A 17,906-nucleotide genomic window follows, 5' to 3' on the forward strand; every position below is an offset into this window, starting at 1 on the left:
CACCCCATCTCCGTGAAGCATGCCTCTGCTCACAGGTCCTACTGCAGGAGCAGGGTTGGCAGCAGCTAGAGCAGCTGTGGGCTCAGCGGCGCTCCCAGGCCCTGCTCACTCTGCACCGGGGCCTCCGAGCCTGCATCACCCGCCAGCGCCTCCGCCTCCTGCCCCGGATGCAGGCTCGTGTGCGTGGACTCCAGACTAGGTGAGCAGACACTGGAGCTAAGGACCAAAGTAGGAGCTTGAGGTGGTGGGGCAGCTCCTCAAGTGCTGCTGAAAGGCAAGCTCTCCGCAGGTCAGGAACTGAAGAGGAGGTGCAGAGTCGGTGACTGATCATACAAGTTTCTTTTTTCTCTGAGGGAACAAAATTCTCTGGGGCTGGTGAAAAGGGAGAAAACACACACACACACACACACACACACACACACACACACACACACACACGCACCTTGGACATCTCAGGGTCTCTCTTCTGTATTTTTTCCCTTACCTCTTTCTTGATGTTTTCCTTCTATATCTTTGTAAATGGACATTTCTCCCCAGTCCACCAGTTCCCAAACAATCACTCAGAGGCTTAATATAAGTTATAAATGCTTGGCTCGTAGCCCAGGCTTATTACTAACTAGCTCTTACACTTAAATTAACCCATAATTCTTATTTATGTTTAGCCACATGGCTTGGTACCTTTTCTCAGTGTGACTTTCTCATCTTGCTTCCTCTGTGTCTGGCTGGCAACTCTGACTCCTCCCTCCTCTTCCCACCATTCCTACTTTGGTTGTCCCACCTATACTTCTTGCCTGGCTACTGGCCAATCTGTTTTATTAAACCAATTCAAGTGACAAATCTTTATAGTGTACAAGAGGATTATTTCATAGCATATCTTCCTTGATCTTTTTTCCTTTTATATTGATGTAGTGGGTAGCCGTTCCAGCTTTAACTTGGAAGTACCACCCCCTTTGAGGCTTTGGTAACTGTCATGCCTACAAGGCAGAGCCAAGAGAGGACCCCTGAAGACCCCAGATCTGGATAAGGCAACTCCACATAGTTAAAAAGGAGGTTTATTTTGTGGGGGTAACTCACAAGTGAAGGGATAGGTAACAGGGTCTGGGAAAGGTGTAGTGCAGTCCGGCAGTGTTCTCTGGAGAACTCTGCTCAGTCTACCTCCTGCGTCCAGGATCCAGGAACTAAGAGAGCCAGCGTATCTGGATCTCGGGTCTTCAGGGTCCTTTCTCGGCCCCCCCTTGTAGGCGTGACAGTTACTGAAGCCTCAATGGGGTGGTACTTCCAGGTCAAAGCTGAAATGGCTACCCACTACACATCTTCCCTATTTTTCCCTTATAGCTTATATACCCCAGCAAAATCTTTCAAGCAGCATAAAAATTATAATGTGGGTATATTCCATTTTCCAAGTGAATGATTTACAATGAATACAAGTGAAACATATCATGTTCCCTGCTATCCTTACATGATTAAACATTTTACATTTTAGGAAAGAAAAACAAATTATTCCCAAGGACCCATATATATTCATGTTTAAGCAATTTATTATAAATTAACAAAGCATAAGCAAGCAAGGTATTTTTCTCAGTCAGTTCTTTTACTGGCAGGCTGCATTTTGTGGTTACAAAGAAAGGCTCAGCTGGGCGATGGTGGCGCATGCCTTTAATCCCAGCACTCGGGAGGCAGAGGCAGGCGGATCTCTGCGAGTTCGAGGCCAGTCTGGGCTACAGAGTGAGTTCCAGGAAAAGCACAAAGCTACACAGAGAAACCCTGTCTTGAAAAACCAAAAAAAAAAAAAAAAAAAAAAGATAGGCTCAATCATATTATCATTATTATTACTATTATTATTATTATTATTTTCAAGAATCACAATCTCAACTTTTTCTTTCTTTTTTTTTTCCAAGACAGGGTTTCTTTGTGTAGCTTTGTGCCTGTCCTGGAACTTACTCTGTAGCCCAGGCTGGCCTCGAACTCACAGAGATCCACCTGGCTCTGCCTCCCAAGTGCTGGGATTACAGGCATGCGCCACCACCGCCCAGCTAATCCCAACTTTTATATACATGAAACAACCAGTCATTTCTACTTTAAGTCCTCAGAGGATATACCCCCTCAGCATCAATTTTTTAATTTAATCATTTCAGGAAGCTGAGGGCAAAAACAGGCACAAGGAATTAATCGTCGCTTTTGATCACCAACCTATCCTAGCAAGAAAGGCCCATCATCTAGTCACAACCAGGCCACCATTGTTCTTGTTCTCTGACCTCAACGAGTCCCTTACTCAACCATCAAAAGTGTGCCTTCCTAACTTTAAATTGTTCCCCAAGATTTTCTACCTCAAAGCCATTAACAAAAACATCTTAACCTAACCTTACTAACAATCTACATGTCTACATTCTTTCTAAGGGTGGTGGTGGTTGAATCATTATTCTGCTCCAGCAGTAATGTTTAGAAAATGTCACTGTTATTGTAAGTACCAGTGACAGTGCCCAGTGAGGGGCTAGAAGCCCCTTAGAGTTTTCATACAACTCAGATCATGAGGGATGTGGTGACCGAGAGGGCAGTAAGCAGAGCTGTGCTCAGTGACAGCATGAGGTCCTCAGGATGTAGAGTCCTGGGGCTCGGCCTCTCCAAGGCTCACCCAGCATGTTTATGCTGACCACTGAGCCGTATTCCATGAGGTCCAAAGCTGCTGGCTGTTCCTCTCACATGGCCCCGGACACTGAAGGTGTGGGCAGAGTTAGGGTCACGTGGTGTCTGGGGGCAAGCTGACCTGTCCCAACATCATGGACTCCGACAGCAACTGGGAGCCTGCTTGAATACCTCCCCAGAGTAAAGGGCATTGCTGCTGGGCCCCTGGAACCCAACGGTTTTGGCTCCTGTCTTTCCTAGTCTGTTCTCCATTGTGCTGGTTCCTTGTGACAGTACTGCTCTGTAGCTCAGGCTGACTTCGAGCTCATGAGCCTCCTGCCTCACTCAGCCTTCTGGATGTGGGATTATATTCACCTACTGCCACAGCTGGTATTGTTTTATTCATCCAGCAGCTACTCTGCCCACCCTGGCCAGATGCTGGAGATGCAGGGACGAAGGCAGCAGAGATGCGCCTCCTGGGCTAGCCGCAGGGAGGGGTCAGATTTGGACAGTGAAGCAGCCACTGACTGACTCAAGGCTGGAAATAAAATAAAGACAGTGCCATGGCGGAGGGCCACCACCACAGGCAGCCATTGCTACCGTCCATGCCTCAAACTCATTCACCTCATAAACTGAGGCACGGTGCCTGTGAAGCAGCAACTCCCTACTCCCCACACTACCACCCACGTCTAACGACTTCCAGTGTGTTCTCTGTCTCTAGATTTGCCTATTCTGAGTATTTCCTGTAAGCCGTTTTATATTCCAGTTCCTTTTATGCCTGCCCTAATTTCCTTAGCTTCAGTGCTTTCAGAGTCTATGTCGGAGCATGGGTCAGAACTTCATTTCTTTTTTTTTTTTGTGGCTGAATAATGTTCCACTGTGCAGATTTACAACTGGTTGCTGATGGATGTGTGAATTGCTCTCATTCCTTATGAACGTGGTGTAGAAGAGTCTATTCTGCTTTCTGTTTTGTTTTTTCTCTTTCTTTTTTTTTTTTTTTTTTTTTTTTTCTGAGACAGCATTTCTCTGTGTAGTTTTGGTACCTGTTCTGGAACTATCTCTGTAGACCAGGCTGGCCTCAAACTCACAGAGATCTATCTGCCTTTGCCTCCCCAGTGCTGGGATTGAAGGTGTGAGCCACCACTGCTCAGCTTCATGTTGTTTTTGACTTGGTTTCTCTAATGGTTATTAATGCTGAGCATAGTTTCGTGTGCTTCCCACCCATTTGTGGAAATGTCTATTCTAGCCCACTGTCTATTGTTTTTGTGTCATTGGCATTTTGAAAAAATTTATTTTATTCTATGTGTTATGGTGTTTCCCTGCGTGTTTGTTTAGCCTGGGCATGCAGTGTCCTCAGAGGTCAGAAGAGGGCATCAGATCCCCTGGAAATGGAGTTACAGATGGTTGTGAGCCGCCATCTGTAACCATGTGGGTGCCAGGTCCTCTGCAAGAGCAGCAAGTATTCTCTAGATTCTTGTTTGGGTGGTTGTGAGACAGGGTCTTACTGTGTAGCTCATGCTGGCCATGGACTTACAGCTATCCTCCTGTCTCAGCTTCCTGAGCACTGGAATTATGGACATCCACCACCACACCCAGCTTCCTCATTGGTTATTATATGTGTATGAGTGTTGCCTGCATGTATGTACATGCACTGTGTGTGTGCCTGATGCCCACAGAGCTCAAAAGAGGGCAATGGATCCCTTGGTTCCAGAGTTATAGATGGTTGTGAACCATTATGTGGGTGCTGGGAACTGAACCTCAGTCCTCTGCAAAACAGGTGGTCTTAACCCTTGAGCTACCTCTCACCTCTCCCCAATCTCTGCTGGTAAGCCCCAAGAGTTCTCCATATTTTCTGGGAGTTGGGCCACCGCTAAGTGTGTGATTTGATGGCTTTTTATTCTGTACTTTGTCTTTTTACCTTTGTACTGTCCTCTGATGCATGAAAGTTGTGGATTGATTGATCCATGGATTGAATTTACGCTGGGGATCAAACCCAGGGACTTGAACATGCTAGGAAAGTACTCTGCAAGTGAGCTGCTCTTCCCTTACAATCCTGTAATGTGTGTGCATGTGCATGGTCTATGTTTGTACATGTTTATGTATGTGTGCATATGTGCATGTGGAAACAGGCCTGCTGGTATGGGTACTGTAGCATGAATCTTAAAGGTTCTTATTAATAAAATCAAACCCGAGGCCAGTTATTGGGGTGAATGCTGGAAGATCAGAGAAGCAGAACAAGCCACAGCTTTCTCACCTTGCCAGCTCCTCAGCTGATCCTGTTTCCTCAGGCTGGAAGCTTCTGAGTCCTCCTCCACATGAATCTCAGCTGAACTGTGCTGCTCCAAAGCCTGAATGCTAAACCAGCCCAATGCTTAACTAACTACATGCTTTACTCACTCTGGTACCTGGTTTTCATGTCTTATATATCTTTCTACTTTCTGCATTACTCCCTGGGATTAAAGGTTGGGTTTCTGGGATTAAAGACGTCACCATGCTTAGCTGTTTCTAAAGTGGCCTTGAACTCAGCGATCCAGCTAGCTCTGCCTCCCAAGTGCTGGGATTAAAGATCTGCACCACCACCGCCCAACTTCTGGCTTACTCTTCCCATTTTCTAGCCACCATTTTTGGCTCTGTTCTAGTGGCTGTCTGTTCTCTGACCCCAGATATGTTTATTTCAGGGAACACAATATTTCAGGGAACACAATCCCCACCACATGGGTGCCCATGTGTGTACATGTGTGTGGAGGTCAGAGATTGATACTGAGTCTCTTTTCCAGTCATTTGTTCTCAAACTTTTTTGGGGGGGATGGGGAGTTTGAGACAGGTTTTGTTTTTTGTTTTTTGTTTTTTGTTTTTTGTTTTTTGTTTTTTGAGCTGAGGATCAAACCCCGGGCTTTGCATGCTAGGCAAGCACTCTACCACTGAGCCAAATCCCCAACCCCGAGACAGGTTTTCTTTATGTAGCTTTGTCTGTCCTGGAACTTGCTTTTTTTTTTTTTTTTTTTTTTGATTTGGAGCTGAGGACTGAACCGCTTCACCACTGAGCTAAATCCCCAACTGGTTGGAACTTGCTTTGTAGACCAGGCTGGTTTTCAGCTTACAGAGCTGCCTGTGCCTCCTAACTGCTGAGATTAAAGGCGTGTCCCACCACCTGTCGCAACCTTCTTATTTATTTATTTGAGACAGGGTCTCTCTATGTATCCCTGGCTGTCCATAAACTCACTTTGTACACCATGTTAGCCTTGAACTCATGGAGATCCTCCTGCCTCTGCTTCCTGAGTGCTAGGATTATGACTGGGCATCTAGCATTCTCTCTTCCTCTCTCCCCCCCACCTCTCTGACTGAACTTGGAACTCCCTGATTTAGCTGGTCTGGGTAGCCAATGAGCTTCAAGCATCCGTCTGCCTCTACCTCTTCAGTGCTGGAGTTACACACATGTGCTGCCTTATCTGGCTTTTATATGTGTGGATGCTGAGGATTGGAACTTGGCTCCTCATGTTTATACAGCTAAGGCATCTTCTTGGCCCCTAGACTTATTTTTATTTAATTACTATATGTGTATGAGTGCTTTGCCTGCATGTATATATGTGTGCCTGGTGCCCCTGGAGGCAAAAAAAAGGAATATGCAAATAGAATATCTTTGAGAATTTCCCAGCTATAAGAAGACCAGGCTCCTCAAAGAAGGGCCCTGAGCAGGACAAATTTTAAAATAAATCTAGGGGCTGGAGACATGGCTCAGTGGTTAAGAGCATGTGTTTTTCCTACAGAGGACCAAAGTCCAGTTCCCAGCACCTATATCATGTGACTCACAACTGCCGGCAACTCCCAGGGGATCTGATGCCCTCATCTGGCCACCTATGACCCCTGCACTCACATGCACATACTCACATGTAAACACACACATATATGCATAATTATAAACAAAAATCCTAAAAGCTAGAAGCAGTGGCACATGCCTGTAATCACAGCACCCAAGGAACAGAAGTAGTTCAAGGCCAGTCTGTTCTACACAGTGAAAACAGTCTCAAAACATTACCTGGTTTACCATAGTGTTCTGTTCTTTCCTATTGCTTCTGTTAAACATCAGGGGGCTCCACTGAGCCAGAGTCTATTTTATATTATTGTCTAAGCTTGGAGGGTTCGGGTACCAGGGAAGAAGTAATAAGTTCTGAATCCTCGCCCTCTCCCTTCCATGACCTCCAGGAAACGATACCTCCGGAGGAGGTCAGCTCTGGGACAGCTGAACACTATCCTGCTCGTAGCTCGGCCCCTGCTCCAGAGACGACAGAGGATTAAAGTAAGAAGGCTGGGGGGGGGGGTCTGGATTGTGGGGAATCTCAGGATGGAAGCCAGTTGGCCTTGACTGGCTGAAAGGGAAGAATCCTGACAGCCTAAATTTGCCAGGACTAAACATCAGAGCCCACTGCTTGCTAACAGTGCCTCCATTTCCTGTTCTAGCTGGGACAGGCTGGGGCTCTGGTGGCTATTGTCTTCATCTTGACACTCCTGTACCTCCATGCCTGGCTCCCCCTTTTCACCTAGGTCCCCACTCTTCCCTCCAGGCTCCCATGGGCCCCTTCTGTTCTCCCTTTTGCCTGATGACACCAAGGTGAGAGCCATAAAGCTGCTCAAAGGTCAATGCCCACGTTCTGCCCCCTCCCTGGCTCCTCCCTAGCTGGACTTTGTCCCCTGGGACCATTTATTCTTCCTTACCTCTTCCTGGTGCTCTAGCAGAAAGCAGTGACATCCACAGCTTGGAGACGGTGAGAGCTTGGAGAGGGGAGAGGTGGGTGAAGTCAGGCAGTTGAGCCCTGTGGGTCTGACATTGACATTCCTTTACTACCATCAGGGTCTCCTGGGGACAGGAGATCACTGAGCTACTGAGTTGGGGATGGGCTGGTGGTGGTGTAGGGGCATCAACTCTTGCTGGCTCTCTCCCACAGCTTGGGCATTCCCGTGGCCCACACAGCAGGGAGGCCTGGGGAAAACTGTCAAGTATGGTGAGTGGTCTGGAAGCAGAGGTCCTGTGTGGAATGTGAACCCCTGAGCCTGGCATAGCATGGGGGGAGAGTATGGTACCCAGGGTGCCACCTGAGCAGAAGTCTGGGGTTTTCTTGATTTTTCCTTAGAGGCGAGTAGAGGACTGATCATTTGTTTTCAGGGTGTGTCCTGGATCTTTAAGGGGAGATTTGGACGGGGTAGGGTACACCCAGTCCTTCTCAACTATCCTTTAGTTCCTGATAATTTGGTTGTCTCTACCAGGACCTGGGGCACTTGGAGATCCCAGCCCAGCTGGCTGCCCTGCTGAAGACAGCAGAAGGTGAGTCATCTTAACGTCCACTCTGAGTCCCTTACTCGGGGGCTTCTCTGGTCCAGATCTTCCTTTCTCTGAGCCACCCACGGTCACTCTGTCCATGGTGGTTGGCAGCTTGACCGAGAAAATGGGACTCTGAGTATCCTAGGTTGCCTCTTGTGTTCCTTTCTTCCCAGGCCACCAGGCCACCCTGACTGGGAGCATCACAGAGTCCCTGCCACCTGAGATTCCTGTTCGGCCCAGCCTGACCCTCCCTCCGGACATTGACCAGTTTCCATTCTCCAGCTTTGTGTCCTCCAACTTTCAGGTGAGGCCCTCAGTTCTTCCTGCACACCAGAAGCTCCAATGTAAGCGCTGCCAGGCAGGGCCGGGCCTCCACCTCCTCCCTGCCCTCCATGGTCATCAGAGCTGCCTGAAAACAAAACAGTCTTTACACAGTTGTTACATAGTCTCCACCACACAGCCTAGTTTCGGCCACACCTTTCCTGTACCTGTGGCATTGTCTTTCATTGAAGTTGTATCCTTAAAGAATGTTTGATGAGGGAAACTTCCCAGGCCAGAGGGTTAAATACAAAAGCAGGATTCACAATTTCACATAGCAGAAGAGCTCTGGATTAGTTTAATTATGATTTTCTTTTTTTTTTTTGAGACTGTCTTATTATGTGTCCTTGTTGTCTGGAACTCACTATGTAGATCAGGCTAGCCCTGAACGCAGAGATCCACCAGTCTCTGCCTTAAGAGTGCAGGGATTAAAGGTGTGCGTCACTGCGGCCATCTCTATTTTCATAAAAAATGCTAAAAGGTGGGATCTTACTCTGGTAGCTCTGGGTGGGCTGGAACTCCTTACAGAGATCAACCTTCCTCTGCCTCCCAAGTGTTGGGATTAAAGGCGTGGACACTACACCAGCTTGATGTCAATTTTTTTGTTTTGTTTTTTTTTTGAGACACCGTTCTCTGTGTAGCTTTGGAGCCTGTCCTGGAACTCACTTTGTAGACTAGGCTGGCCTGGAACTCACAGAGATCCACCTGCCTCTGCCTCTTGAGTGCTGGGATTAAAGGCCTGTGCCACCACCGCCCAGTGCCAATTTTTTAATTAAAGAACAATTGACTGGGAAATTCTCAGTGGGTAGTAGTGGTTCATGAGGACCTGAATTAAAATCCACAGCACACATGTAAAAAAAAGCCAGGCATAACCATGCATACCTGTAACCCCAGCATTAGGGGGCAAAGATGCAGGTGGATCCCTGGAACTTGCTGGTCAGACAGTCTATGCAAAATGACAAGCTTTTCAGTTCAGTGACAGACCCCATCTCAAGGTAAACAAGGAAGATGTCTGACATTCTCCTCTGGCACACTCCTGCACATGCATGTCTGTGTAACATGCACACATGCATCCATGCGCATGTGCGCCTCTCCTCTTCCTAGAGTACGTGCTCCTGGGGGACTCCTCAAGGAGTGGCTTCTCTGGTCAACTCAGAGGACAAACACTCTGTCACCCTCCTTCCCCTCCAGAAGCCATATCTGCCTAGACCAGGGCAGCTGCTGGATGAGCCCCTGACCCGGATGGATGGCGAGAATCCTCAGCAGGCCCTGGAGATCAACAGGGTGGTGAGTGACGCCGCATCTGGAACGGACAGAGTGGCAACTGGAAAGGTACGGGGGAGCCTGTGCTTCTTGCCCTGACCTTGCTTTTTTGTCAACAGATGCTGCGGCTCCTGGGGGAGGGATTCCTGCCGTCCTGGCAGGAACAGACCATGGGCACGTTCCTGATTCGGAAGGCACAGCACCGGCCTGGACTTCGGGACGAGCTCTTCAGCCAGCTAGTGGCCCAGCTGTGGCACAACCCAGATGAGCAGCAGAGTCAGCGTGGCTGGGCCCTGATGGCGGTCTTGCTCAGCTCCTTCTCCCCTACGCCTGCCCTGCAGAAGCCATTACTCAAGTAAGGAGTCCAGTGGATGGGACTCTGCGTGGGATCCACATAGCCCCCAAGCTTGTAGCAGCCCTGTGCTGTCTCCACAGATTTGTATCTGACCAGGCCCCGCGGGGCATGGCAGCATTGTGCCAGCACAAGTTGTTGGGTGCCCTGGAGCAGGCACCACTGGCTCCCATGGCCTCAAGGGCCCATCCACCCACACAGCTTGAGTGGAAGGCTGGATTGCGGCGCGGACGTATGGCACTAGATGTTTTCACATTCAATGGTGAGGCCTGCCTCCCTCACTCAGTGAAGCCAGCCCTACCCTCTGCTCTTCCAGGCCTCCTCCTGCCCTGTGACTCTGTCTCCCTGCCCTGTCCTACTGTGGGGGCAGTAGCCATTTAATGTCAGGGTGGATGGAGCCCTCTGTCCCTCACCCTCCCATCAACCCCCTACAGAAGAAAGCTACTCTGCAGAGGTGGAGTCCTGGACCACGGGGGAGCAGTTTGCAGGGTGGATCCTACAGAGCAGGTATGGGGAGCCTAGGATGGGACAGTACAGCCGGTGCTGACCACTGACGGCGGTCCCTGTCCTCATCCTCCCAGCAAGATGGCCCCCAGGCCTGGACGGACGCTGTTTCTCAATGAGTAGAAAGGAAAGGTTTTGGGGTAAATGGGCAGGCTCCAACTGTAGCTTCCAGAGAGAGATAACAGAGATTCTCAATGAGGAGGGGGCCATGTGACAGCATAAGGCCCAGATCCTACTTCCATAGGCGAGCAAATGAGAGAGCATTAGAGCCTGGAGAAAACCAGAAGGACTTTGAGGTACAAATAGGAGTGCAGTCTGAGGCTTCCAAGGGAGGCTGAGCACCCGGCTCACGCCTGGGGTGGCGGGGACGTCATCAGAAAGGGCTCCCTTCTCAGACACTAGCCCTGACTGACCTCAACTCCTGAAGGATGTCATCTGCCTAGCCCTTGTCCCTGATCACCTGAGTCTCACTCTCGTCCCACCCAGAGGCCTGGAGGTGCCCCCTCGTGGCTGGTCTGTGTCACTGCATTCTGGGGATGCTTGGCAGGATTTGGCTGGCTGTGACTTTGTGTTGGACCTGATTGGCCAGACTGAGGACTTGGGAGACCCAGCTGGTCCCCACAACTACCCCATCACTCCTTTTGGTTTGTAGGTACCACCCACCTGCCTTTTCCCCAGCTGGTAACCCCTACAGCCACCCTGCCATTGTGTGGTGCATAGATGTTGACAACCCGGTCCTTCCACCTAAACCTCTGCACCCCTCTTAGAGGTGACCACCACAGTAGTCTCCTTAACTAGGCCCACTGTTCCTGCAGAGCTGAGAACATCCCCCCAGCCCCTGGTGTTCAGGCTCCCTCCCTGCCTCCGGGACCAGCCCCAGTACTGCCCGGCAGCGGCCCCCCAGGTAAGGCACACTGAGATTGGCCGAGTGCTGGGAACGGTCTGAGAGGTAGATGTAGCAATGTATCCTTTCCCAACAGGTGAGGCCAGGAAGCCAGGAAACCTGGATGGTTTCCTGGACCCCCTCTTGGAGCCAGTCCTTTCCCCGGGCTTCAGAGTGAGTGGCCTGTCCTCCCTTTCCTTTGGTGTTGGGGGGGGGCGATAGCCAACCCTTCTGTTTCTTCCAGGCTCTAGTTCTGACACTGAACATTTGTCCCTTCAGGATCTGGAACAAGGCTGGGCCCTGAGTAGCCGCATGAAAGGAGGGGGCTCCATTGGGCCCACCCAGCAGGGCTACCCCATGGGTGAGTAGAGATGGTGTCTCTCAAGGGCTTCCCAGGCCCAACAGCAGGAGTGGTCTGAATCTCCTCAGGCAACTGAGATGGGAGCTCTGGCCAGTACCCTAGAGGTCAATGCTTTTCTCTTTGCCTGATGCTGGAGGGAGAAGAAGGTATGTGGGGCCAAGTAGGAATGGACCTGAGAGACCCTATTCCCTTAGTGTATCCAGGCATGGTGCAGGCACCCAGCTACCAGCCAGCTATGATTCCCGCACCTATGCCCATGATGCCAGCAGTGGGCACAGTCCCAACCATCCCAGGTGAGGCTGGGTTAAGGGCCCCAGGAGAAGCTTTCAGGGCTGAAGGTGGGGGAAGGGTCCTGCCGGGAGTCCAGAGGGCACCTGGGATCAAGAGATTCAAATCTGACCATGGCACTTAACCTGCTCTGGACATCTGCTCTTCACAGCCATGATGGTCCCACCACAGCCACAGCCTCTGCTTCCCAGTTTGGACTCAAGGCAGCTAGCATTACAGCAGCAGAACTTCATCAACCAGCAAGCAATAATCCTGGTAAGGGCTGTGGCTGGGCCCTGCGGCTGCCTGGGGAATGTGGACCTCGGGGCAGGGCCCGTTGAGCTCTTATTGGCTTGCCTCTCCTTTTCCTCAGGCCCAGCAGATGACCACCCAAGCCATGAACCTGTCTCTGGAGCAGCAGAACCAGAGGCGTCAGCACCAAGCTCAGACCTCTGGGCCTGCTGCTCAGGCTCCACCCTCTGCCATGGCTCCCAAGCCCAAGAAGCTGCCTACCCCCCAAGAGAAGCCAGAGAGTGACCTAGAACCTTCAGATGTTGGCTTCAGAGTAAGGAGCCAAGAGGCTAGGCAGAGTTCTCGGGGTCTGGTCTGGTGGCAGACAGATGCTAGACTTGCCCAGATGAGACCCTGGGAAGGTAGGAAGGTTTGGATTTGTCCAAGAAGCCATCAGAAAGGGATGTTGAGAGGACAGGGCCATAGCTGACTGGGAGCTACTTTTTCTTTTTCTGCCAGGAGGACACTCCAGAGGAGACTGAAGTTGGGCCTCAGCGCCCCAGGAGCTTCCAGCAGAAACGGGACTATTTCCAGAAGATGGGTGAGGGTGCTCAGGGTGGTGGCAGCCACTCGGAAATGTAACCATGCCTGTAGCCTGGGGAGGGGAGGCCACACTCTGCTCCCCTGCTAGTGTGGCCTGTCCAGGGGCCCCTTTAGTGCTCTGACAGGTGACAGAGAAGGCCATCTGTGGCATTTACAGGGCAAGAGCCCATCAAGATGAAGACAGTGAAGCCTCCGGCCAAGGTTCAGATCCCCCAGGAGGAGACAGAGGAGGAAAAGGAGGATGAGGAGGAAGCAAGGGCAGGTAGGCGTGGAAGGCTGCGGCTCCTGCGTGTCCTGCGGCAGGTGGTACATTGTTCAGTTCTCTCCACTCTTCCTGGCAGAGTTACTCCCTCCACATCCTCCCCCAGCGGGGAAGAAGCCATTGAAACAAAGTAGGATGAAAGCTGTGAAGGAGGGTGAGGTGGAGCCAGAAGAGGAGGAAGGGCCGGCTCAGGGCAGGGAGCTGACAGCGCAGACCTCCACACCTCAGCGCCCACCACCCAGCAGGGCGCCCACAGTGCAGAGCTCCAACTCCACACCTCAGCGCCCACAACCCAGCAGGGAGATCCGTAACATCATCCGCATGTACCAGAGCCGTCCGGGGCCTGTGCCTGTACCTGTACAACCCACCAGGTAGACCCCGGGCTTATGTGGCCAGGGCTCTTTCTCTCCTCAGGGAAACACACCATGCAGCAATAACACTCTCTCTCTTCCATAAGGCCTGTCAAGACTTTTCAGAAGAAAAATGACCCTAAGGATGAGGCTTTGGCCAAGTTAGGAATAAATGGTACCCACTCACCTCCATCGGTGAGCCATTCTCTGCAGGGCGTGGGCTTTGATCTGTTCAGGAATCCTGGGCAAAACTTGGGGTTTCCAGGGTAACTTGGCCTTGACCATAGCTCTGTGCCTTCTCTTGCAGATGGTATCTCCTAACCTAGAGAAGAGCTCTCCCCCACATGTGGCCCCTAAACCCAAAGCTCGACCACGACTTGAGCCCTCCTTATCCATCCAGGAAAAGCAGGGACCCCTTCGGGACTTGTTTGGCCCATGTAGCCCAAGCCCGCCCACAACTCCAGCACCCCCACCTCCACCAGCCCTTCCATTGCCTCTGCCTGAGGAACCCAAGATCCCTCCAGTGGAGTCTTGTGGTGAGGAATCCATGTTTCCTGTGTTGAGTCTCTTTAGGTTGGTGGCGGGACTCATGACAGCCTCTTGGGATCTATGGAAGAGGTCATCCCTGTTTGACTGAGGCCAGCTGTTTGGGCTTCTGGACTCTGGAGCCCCGGAGCTCTGAATTCCTCATTCCTATCCAGGGCAGGGCTGGAAGCCTGTCTGGCACTCAGGGACTGACCTCTGCATGTTGTCCTTGATGAAGGCCTGACAGGTGGTTTTTTTGTTTTTTTGTTTTTTTTGGTGGTGGTGGTGGTGACTTAGCGGCTGCAGCTAATGTGGCCAAGGACACTAGGAAAAACTCAGGGCCAGAAATGAAGGCAGGAATTGGTGTCAGGAATGGCAGTTTGAAGTGTCTGGAGACTGAGAAAAACAGGAACATGAGGGTCTCCCCTCTCTCTGCCAGCCTTGACAGAGCCCATGAAGGACCAGGGCATCTCCACTCAGCTCCTTGTGCCCTCTGGTAGCGTGTGCTTCTCCTACACCAATGCATCCTGGAAGTTGTTCCTACGCAAGGAGGTGGGCATAGGGGTGGGGCCTCAGCCTTTTGGGGGCTGGCAGGGCAATGATAGGCTCAGAGATCCTCACCTGAAACCCCAGTCCATCCCCTTCCCCATGAACCACTTTTTCAAGGTTGATTTTCTGGGTTGGGCCTGGGAGGGCAGAGATAGGCTGGCCCAGCTACAGCCTGGCATGCCCGACCTCACTCTTTCGTCCTGCTCTTAGGTGTTCTACCCCCGCGAGAACTTCAGCCACCCCTACTGTCTCAGCCTTCTCTGCCAGCAGGTGAGAGCCTGCCACCCCCACAGACAGGCCACATCCCAGGACCCTCACTATTACCAGTCTGTTAGTTGCACAGTGACAGCTGGCACTCTGAGGGTACTTTCTGCGTGTAGAGCCCTGCCTCAATGTCCTTACAAAATTGGGACAGTGATCATCTTAGTTTTACAAATGAAAGGTCCACGCGAAGTGTACACAGCGCAGGGTCGAGCACACACTAGGTGCTTCATAAATGGTGGTTGTTACCCAGTCACTCTCGGCAGTGTGTCAGCTGCTACACTATGTCAACAGCAGCAGACCATGGTGCTGAAGGAGGGAGTGTAGTGGATGCAGGATGGGGAGGGGAGAGCTGTAGGTCTGGACATGATCCTGGGATTTGGGAGCCTTCTGTCATCCCCTGCCCCTGTCTCTAGCAAGAGCCAGCCAGCACTGCTGGATATGTAGGCCCCACCCCTGGGTCCTCTTCCTTTCCTCCATCACACACCCATAGCAGCTGAGGGTGAGCTCTGGTCTCAGGACCTGGCGCTGACCACCTTGCTCTACCTCCAGATCCTGCGGGACACCTTTGCAGAATCCTGCATCAGGATCTCCCAGGAGGAGCGGCACAAGATGAAAGACCTGCTGGGTAATGGGTCGTGGGAGCTAGGGTGTGGGGAAAGTGTCATGGGAAGAAGGATATCATGGACCCCCTCCCGCCCGCCCACAGGAGACTTGGAGGTGGGCCTGGACTCCCTTGAGACTGCTGAGGACAGCATCAGAAAGCGCATCGTGGTGGCTGCTCGAGACAACTGGGCCAACTACTTCTCACGCATCTTCCCAGTCTCGGTCAGTGATGTTGGACTTAGGAGCAGGACACAGCTCAGCTGGGGAACTCTGTACTCAAGGGCTCCAGGCATCCGGGTAGTACCAGGAGTGGCTGACACTCGTTCCGTGCCGACAGGGTGAGAGTGGCGGTGATGTTCAGCTGCTGGGTGTGTCTCACCGGGGACTGAGGCTGCTGAAGGTGACCCAGGACCCCAGCTTCCACCTAGACCGGCTGAAGACACTTTGCTCCTATAGGTGAGCTGGCCCAGAGTCTGGAGCGGGGTGGCAAGATGGCCTCGAGCTCATCCCGACTGTGTATACACAGCTTTGCTGAGGTGCTGGGTGTGGAGTGCAGGAGCAGCTCCATCCTGGAGCTGTCACTGAAGAATGAGCAGCTGGTACTGCACACAGCCCAAGCGAGGGCCATCAAGGCCATGGTGGAGCAGTTCCTGAGTGAGCTCAAGAAGGCAAGTGTGGGCTATCTTGCCCTGCCTGGCTTCCCTGGGTTGAGGCTGCAGTTCAGTCAAGGTCCCTGGTGCTCCTGGGTACTGGATGGGGGGACACCAGGGCAGGCAGCAGACCACCCGCCCGCCTGCAGGACTCTGGCTATGTCATCGCCCTGCGCAGCTACATCACTGATGACCACAGTCTCCTCAGCTTCCACCGTGGAGACCTCATTAAGCTACAGCCAGCGGTCACTCTGGAGCCAGGTAATCCCCAGGGCTGGTGCAGGGGGGCTGCCAAGGGGCAGAGGGGTGAGGTAGGCGAACCATCCTGTGGGATGCTTTCTAGGCTGGCAGTTTGGCTCTGCCGGGGGCCGCTCGGGACTCTTTCCTGCGGACATGGTGCAGCCAGCTGCCGCTCCGGACTTCTCCTTTTCCCTGGGACACAGAAACAGCTTGCAGCTCAAGAGTAAGCTGCAGCGTCTCAAGGAGCCGGCTCAGGAGGTGAGGAAGACACAAGAGGTGAACTGATAAAGGCCTAACCAGGGATTGGAAGGAAGGAGAGGGGCTGCCTCAGGTGCTGCCTACTTCCTGTGGCCTGGTGGGCAGTGCTCAGTGTGTTCTGTCTTTTACCATCCCCTGACCTCTTGCCGCGTCACCCTGAAATTGTAAGGCACACCCTCTGACTGTGGTGTTGTTCAATGCCTCCACAGAAGATGCTTAGTAAATAATCATGGCTTTCCTGGTTCCTGGTATCACTCCTCTTGGGTCTAATGGGTATGGGGACCAGGCAGTAAGCGTGAGAACAGGGCCTCTGGGCTAGGTGGTGGGCATTAGGGTAGTACCAAATTTCCTGTGCTCCCAGCGCCCCACCCATCCCAGGAGCCAAGAACCCAGCGAAGGCTCAGAGGCCACCTCCTTCACAGCCTACAGCTCTTTGTCTGCCGATTCCCACAACTACACCATGCAGGAGTTTGCCCTGCGCTACTTCCGGAAGCCTCATACCTTGTGAGTGCGCTGAAGGACCTCTAGGCCTATCTGTTCTCAGTCTTCCCCAATCCAAGCACCACAGAGCCAAGCCATTGACTTACCGTGGGCTTAGTGGCCTGGGATAAGGACAGGAGGGTCAACAAGCAGGGCTGTCTTTCCCTCTGCCCTCTACAGGCTGACCCAGGCAGGTGGAGGTGGCAAGGAGAAGGCTGCAGCCAACCTGGTTCAGTACACTAAGGTAAGGGGCCGTGACGGTTGGGAGCGGTAGGGTCCAAGGATCTGCCTTCTGACTTCCAAGGCCCTAGATTCACAGCTAAGGCTCTTTGGCCACAGGACCCTATCCATGAATCCCTCATCTGCCTCAGCGATGAGGACACAAACAGGAAGGCTGTGGCTGGCTTTAAGGGTGAGTGGCAGCAGGCAACCCAGGTCCTGACTGGCAGTGCTTTGGACCTGGGCACCTCACTCCCTTCTCTTTGAGCTGTCCCTGGATCAGGCCATCTGCCAGTATAGGAAGCTTGCTCCACCAACCTGTGCTTCTGCCCATGGGCTGTGTGACATCTGGGGCAGTCGATGGCTCAGCTGACACTGGCATCCTTGGGTTTTCCCTGAGCCTATTTCCTCAACAAAGTCAGAGACAACTGTCCTGCCTGGTGTGTTTGTTTGGAGAATAGGGTGTCGATGTCAGGTGACCTGTACAGTGGCCGCACACACGGGTCAGATCAGGCCTTGTTTACTGTGCTCCATATCCTGCCTGCAGCTCTGATGCAGTTTATGGGGGACCAGCCTAAGCCCCGGGGCACGGATGAGTTGGCTCTGCTCTATGAGCTGCTGAAGGTAAGCAAGAACTGTGCGCTAAGACCCTGAGTGCCACTCCTGCCCTGGGCCAGAATGGGACTCTCCTCATCCGGGTTTCTCAATTGTTGCCAAATACTTTATCGCATACACTTTTAATCCTCAGCACTCGGGAGGCACAGGCAGGTAGATCTCTGTGAGTT

The 17,906-nt window shown here is 52.1% G+C and overlaps 1 protein-coding gene across 1 annotated transcript in view; it reads left to right on the forward strand.

The window, feature by feature from the left end:
• Positions 1–17,906, forward strand: part of Myo15b (myosin XVB) — a 41,102-nt gene that overhangs the window by 18,536 nt on the left and 4,660 nt on the right. Inside the window, 33 exon segments of the mRNA XM_036195332.1 lie at positions 36–199; positions 6,826–6,919; positions 7,500–7,622; positions 7,885–7,942; positions 8,113–8,243; positions 9,449–9,544; positions 9,640–9,875; positions 9,956–10,134; positions 10,307–10,379; positions 10,863–11,024; positions 11,192–11,280; positions 11,357–11,433; positions 11,539–11,620; positions 11,815–11,913; positions 12,060–12,163; positions 12,261–12,452; positions 12,638–12,719; positions 12,879–12,983; positions 13,063–13,354; positions 13,441–13,549; positions 13,662–13,869; positions 14,298–14,410; positions 14,618–14,677; positions 15,221–15,296; positions 15,378–15,496; positions 15,612–15,730; positions 15,801–15,942; positions 16,074–16,185; positions 16,268–16,422; positions 16,784–16,926; positions 17,083–17,146; positions 17,242–17,314; positions 17,669–17,745. Coding sequence (XP_036051225.1) covers positions 36–199; positions 6,826–6,919; positions 7,500–7,622; positions 7,885–7,942; positions 8,113–8,243; positions 9,449–9,544; positions 9,640–9,875; positions 9,956–10,134; positions 10,307–10,379; positions 10,863–11,024; positions 11,192–11,280; positions 11,357–11,433; positions 11,539–11,620; positions 11,815–11,913; positions 12,060–12,163; positions 12,261–12,452; positions 12,638–12,719; positions 12,879–12,983; positions 13,063–13,354; positions 13,441–13,549; positions 13,662–13,869; positions 14,298–14,410; positions 14,618–14,677; positions 15,221–15,296; positions 15,378–15,496; positions 15,612–15,730; positions 15,801–15,942; positions 16,074–16,185; positions 16,268–16,422; positions 16,784–16,926; positions 17,083–17,146; positions 17,242–17,314; positions 17,669–17,745 — 4,008 coding nt within the window.

Source organism: Onychomys torridus, chromosome 8 (assembly GCF_903995425.1).
Source record: "Onychomys torridus chromosome 8, mOncTor1.1, whole genome shotgun sequence".
Classification (NCBI taxonomy): domain Eukaryota; kingdom Metazoa; phylum Chordata; class Mammalia; order Rodentia; family Cricetidae; genus Onychomys; species Onychomys torridus.